At 48.7% G+C, this 5634-nt stretch overlaps 1 protein-coding gene across 2 annotated transcripts in view; it reads left to right on the top strand.

Annotated features, from left to right (window-relative positions):
* The first annotated feature begins 993 nt into the window (after positions 1–993).
* BLOC1S5 (biogenesis of lysosomal organelles complex 1 subunit 5) overlaps positions 994–5634 on the top strand; it is a 62288-nt gene continuing 57647 nt past the window's right edge. For both annotated transcript variants that reach the window (XM_052648891.1, XM_052648890.1), the window contains exons 1-2: positions 994–1127; positions 1939–2021. In XM_052648891.1, the coding sequence (XP_052504851.1) occupies positions 1004–1127; positions 1939–2021 (207 nt within the window). In that variant the 5' untranslated portion in view covers positions 994–1003. The remainder of the gene's footprint in view (positions 1128–1938; positions 2022–5634) is intronic.

Below are 5634 nucleotides of genomic sequence, written 5' to 3'. Positions count from 1 at the left end.
CCTTCATAATTACACACGTTTTCTCTTAGCCTACAGAACAACTGGTTGAGATTTTGTAAATACAAATGCCAAGAACAGACACTTTTTGCTTTTTACATGGGCATGAATGACTTGGGCAAACTAATCTCTAGACCTATTTCTTCATTTATTGGAGATGACAAAACTGTTCCCCAGGGTTGCCGTGATGACCAAGGTGGCAAAGCAGGCACGTCAAAACCCTCTGTAAATACTGGTGGCTGGTAACAGTACGGATAATATATTTATGCCACTATTATTAACATTCCCTGGAGAAGGGAATGGCAACCCACTCCAGTATTCTTGCCTGGAAAATCCCATAGACACAGGAGCCTGGCGGGCCACAGTCCATGGGGTCGCAAACAGTCGGACACGACTGAGTAACACACACACATTATTAATATTATTCTATAACTAAATTCTCTTTCCACCAACTTCTCCAAACCTCTCCAGCGAGTTTGCTGCTGCTGCTGCTAAGTCGCTTCAGTCATGTCTAACTCTGTGCGACCCCATAGACAGCAGCCCACCAGGCTCCCCCGTCCCTGGGATTCTCCAGGCAAGAACACTGGAGTGGGTTGCCATTTCCTTCTCCAATGCATGAAAGTGAAAAGTGAAAGTGAAGTCGCTCAGTCGTGTCCGACTCTTAGCTCATGGACTGCAACCCACCAGGCTCCTCTATCCATGGGATTTTCCAGGCAAAAGTACTGGAGTGGATTGCCATTGCCAGCGGGTTTAAGGAGAAGGAATAAGTTTAGCTCTAACTTTCAGACATCCTCTGCCGGCAGCACCTGCCCTAAACAAGCATGGCGGCACCGGCTTCCTTCAAGGTCAGGTCACTGGCTACACCGTAGTGCCCTTACGGGAACCGCCCCTGGGTTGACTCGGCTCCCCGACACCCTTTGATGACGCCAAAGCCCCGCGCAGGGAGAGCAGTCCGCGGAGGTGTGCGCAGGCGCAGCGCGGTCGCGGGTGGGCGGAGCTGGTCGGCATGAGCGGCGGTGGGACCGAGACCCCTGTGGGTTGCGAGGCCGCCCCGGGGGGCGGCGGCGGCGGCGGCAAGAAGAAGGACTCTCTGGGGTTCGCGGCCTCGCCGGCGCACCTCATTATCAGGGGTATGGCGTAGCAGGGCTCTCGCCTGGTGGTCCCAGCGCAGCCCCACCGACCAGGCGGCGCCCTCTGACCCGGGGCCGAGCCGCAGGTCGAGCCCCGGCGGCCTCGGGTTTGCGGCAGGCTGGGGGTGGGGGACCCTGGCCCGGGTGCGCCCCTTTTCTCCGCGCCTGGTGCCTCCCAGCAACGGCAAACCGACCCAGCCCCTCCTGCTTCCTTGTAGAAGCCACCTGTTTTGAAAGTTTATATTAATCGCTTTATCCTTCTGAAATTTGCCTTTGTGCTTGACGTTTTATTTGTGGGATTTGTTCATGTTAATTAAATGTTACCCCACTGTATTCATTTAAATTCACTGCTTAGTAGTATCCATGAGTATATTAGGTTGTTCCCCCCGCCCCGCCTTTTTTTCCTTTCCTTATACTCGTCCCGTAGTAAGCAATCATACATTGTCTGTCTTTTGTATAAGAGGTTTTTCAAGGGCGCATACTTAGGCATGAAATTGCTGGGTGTGCATGTCTTCTAACTTTACTAGATGTGGCCAAATTGCTCTCAAAACTAGCGATTTACCAACGAGATAATCCATAGTCTGAACTGGATTTTAATCTCAGCATGAAATTGATGAGTGTATATACCTTCACTTTATTAGATATTGCCTAATTGTTCTCAAAACGGCTTTACCAATTTACTAACCGGATAATCCATGGTCTGAACTGAATTTTAACCTGCATATGTTTATGGGGAACAGGAAGTGTGAAACAAGCTAGAGATTGTGCCACTTAGAATGCATTGACCGTGAATTTCATTTTCTCTTTACAGATCTTGGAGAAATTCATTCAAGGCTCTTAGATCACAGACCAGTTATCCAAGGTGAAACCCGTTATTTTGTGAAAGAATTTGAAGTGAGTATTTGCAACTCATTTTGCAAAAATACCACCCTGATCTGCTAGTGTGTTAATACACAGAAGGGGAATTCTCTAGTTTTAAAATCTCTGATTTCTGTTCTTGTGTCCATAAAATATACAATGTAAAACTTATTAAGAGACATTGACATGAATAGAGGGAGCACAAGTGTAGGTGGGAGGAGCCTTGGGCTCCAGGTCTGGGGTCTGCTTTGGCTTGTTTACTGTCTGTTGAGCTCAGTTTTTCTTCTGTAAGATGTTGCTGCTGCTGCTAAGTCGCTTCAGTCGTGTCCGACTCTGTGCGACCCCATAGACGGCAGCCCACCAGCCTCCCCCGTTCCTGGGATTCTCCAGGCAAGAACACTGGAGTGGGTTGCCATTTCCTTCTCCGATGGATAAAAGTGAAAAGTGAAAGTAAAGTCGCTCAGTCGTGTCCGACTCTTGGGGACCCCATGGACTGCAACCCACCAGGCTCCTCTATCCATGGGATTTTCCAGGCAAGAGTACTGGAGTGGGGTGCCATTGCCTTTTCTGTCTGTAAGATGAGGTATAGTTAAAAAAAAAAAGAGAGAGAGAGAAAAATTTTAAAGATGGATTGGTCAATTTTCCAGACCCCCTTTTCTGTATTCTTTTTTTCTCATTTGAGGCAGCAGCATCTACCCAAAGCTCTTAAGTTAAAACACGAGAATTACCCCTGGCTATTCCGTCTCCTGTAGGTCACATTCAGCGATCAAGTTTCTAGACATTACTGCATAAATGTATCCTTTCTGACTGGTATGCCTGCCCTATCAACCCAGTCAAATCTAGTCTTCACCCTGCTGCCAGAGTAATAGTTGTTGAGTCGCTCAGTCATGTCCGACTCTTTGTGACCCCATGGACTGTAGCATGTAAGTCTCCTCTGTCCTCCACTCTCCCAGAGTTTGCTCAAATTCATTGAGTCAGTAATACTGTCTAACCAGCTCATCCTCTGCCGCCCTCTTCTTTTGCCTTCAATCTTTCCCAGCATCAGGGTCTTTTCCAGTGAGTTGGCTCTTTGAATTAGGTGGCCAAAGTATTGGAGCTTCGGCTTCAGCTCCAGTCCTTCTAATGAATTTTCAGGATTGATTTCCTGTAGGATTCACAGGCGAAGGAACTCTGCCAGAGAGTTTAAAACCCTCGGATGTCATTTTCTGTCTATAGACAAAGGCCTGTATCCTGCTGTGACCTGATCCCTGTCTTTCTAGCTGGACCATCTACCACCCAGCCTCTTACGTTCTGTCCCCACAGTCGTGATGCACCAGCCTGCCGTCCTGTTTCATTTGACGGTGGTTTTGCACATGTATAATTGGTTCACTGTGCATCGCTTAGTAGTAACACCCCGAGCTCCTGATAGGTTGATGGTGGTTAATGGTGTTATACAAACAATTTTGTGATTCTCTGTGAGTCAGGATTTTATTTTCAAGTGAGACTCCAAGCAGGAAGTCTTCGGTCTGCCAAAAGGAGGGAAGGTTTCCATAAACCCTTTACAAGTCCAGAAAGCCTCTGGTACAGAGCACTCAGACACGGACAGGGCTGCTGCGCTGGACACCATTTCTGGGCTCAGCAGACACAGAGTCTGCAGAACACCTGCTTCACAGTGTTGTTGTGAAGATGAAAGGTGTGCGTCTCTTGGAATCTTTTCTGGTACCTGAAGGTGGCTGTTGGTTTTCTTCATCATCGTTACTTTTGTTGCAGGATAAGAATAGTTATCCCTCACACAGAAAACTCACTAGACCCTGTCCCCTTATCCTGCTATGTAGAGATCGTTGGTGGTTCCTTAGTGAGAAGAAAGTCTAGGTACAGTGTGGTGGGTACTCTGCTCAAGGTCTTACAGGGTGAAAATCCGGGGCTGGGCCAGGCGCCATCGTTACTTGGTGCTCAGGGTCCTCCCGATTCCTGTGACTGTGGCGGGACTCACTTCCTCACTGAGGTAGACGAAGGTCCCGTTTCCTTGCTTGCTGTCAGCTGGGAGTCACTCAGCTCCGAGAAGCCACCCGCCTTTCTTGCCATATGGTCTCCTCTTCAAAGATTCGGGCTTCCCTGTGGCTCAACTGGTAAAGAATCCCCTGCAGTGCGGGAGACCTGGGTTCAGTCCCAGGGTTGGGAAGATCCCCTGGAGAAGGGAATGGCTACCCATTCCAGTATTCCAGCCTAGAGAATTCCATGGACTGTATAGTCCATGGGGTCGCAAAGAATTAGACATAACTGAGCGACCTTCACTTACTCATTCACTCAAAGACTTAACAAGTGGAGACCCCATGAGGTGGAATCCCTTTCATGCTTCAAGTCTCTTGCCGAGAAGAGCCCCGGCCTTGTTAAGGACTCACTGATGAAGTCAGGCCTCCTTGGGATCGTCTCCCTTAAAGTCAGCTGATGTGAGACTTTAAGTAGAGTAGCTTCACAGCAGGACCTCCATTAGGGTTTGACTGAATAACTGACAGGTGTCTGTGGACTTTCCGTGTGGTGCAGCTGTAAGGAATCTGCCTGCCGATGCAGAAGACGGGTTTGACCCTGGGTCACGGAGGTCCCCTGGAGTGAGAAATGGCAACCCACTCCAGCATTCTTACCTGGAGAATCCCTTGGACGGAGGAGCCTGGCGGGCCACAGTCCGTGGGGTCGCAGAGTCCAGCAGGACTGAGCAGTGTTGCTGTTGCCCAGTCGCTCAGTCATGTCCAGTTCTTTGCAACCCCGTTGACTGTGGCACGTCCCCTTCTCCCGCCTTTAATCTTTCCCAGCATCAGGGTCTTTTCTAATGAGTCAGCTCTTCACATCAGGGGGCCAAAGCATTGGAGCTTCAGCTTCAGCATCAGGCCTTCCAGTGTTTCCTTTAGGATGGACTGGTTGCAGTTCAAGGGACTCTCAAGAGTCTTCTCCAGCCCCACAGTTCAAAACCATCAATTCAGCTTTCTTTATGGTCCAACTCTCGTATCCATACATGACTATGGGAAAACCATAGCTTTGACTAGACAGACCCTTGTCGGCAAAGTAATGTCTCTGCTTCTTAATATGCTATCTAGGTTGGTCATAGCTTTTCTTCCGAGGAGCAAGTGTCTTTTAATTTCATGGCTGCAGTCACCATCTTCAATGATTTTGGAGCCCAAGAAAATAAAGTCTGTCTCTGTTTCCATTGTTTCCTCATCTATTTGCCATGAAGTGATGGGACCAGATGCCAGGATGTTAGTTTTCTGAATGTTGAGCTTTAAGCCAACTTTTTCACTCTGCTCTCTCACTCTCATCAAGAGGCTCTTTAGTGCCTCTTCACTTTCTGCTGTCAGGGTGCTGTCATCTGCACATCTGAGGTGATTGACGTGCATTCAGATTTCTCAGGAGGCAGGTAAGGTGATCTGGTACTCCCATCTCTTTAAGAATTTTCCAGTTTGTTGTGAATCACACAGTCAGAGGCTTTGGCGTAGTCAATGAAGCAGATGTTTTTCTGGAACTCTGTTGCTTTTTCTATGAACCAGTGGATGTTGGCAATTGGATCTCTGGTTCCTCTGCCTTTTCTAAATCCAGCTTGAACCTCTGGAAGTTCTCAGTTCTCGTCCTGTTGACGCCGCTTAGAGCACAGCACAGGCTGTATCTGGAGGTGGGGGTC

This window comes from Budorcas taxicolor, chromosome 11, assembly GCF_023091745.1.
Source record: "Budorcas taxicolor isolate Tak-1 chromosome 11, Takin1.1, whole genome shotgun sequence".
In the NCBI taxonomy this organism is placed as follows: Eukaryota; Metazoa; Chordata; class Mammalia; order Artiodactyla; family Bovidae; genus Budorcas; species Budorcas taxicolor.
This window is presented reverse-complemented; position numbering and strand designations above follow the sequence as displayed.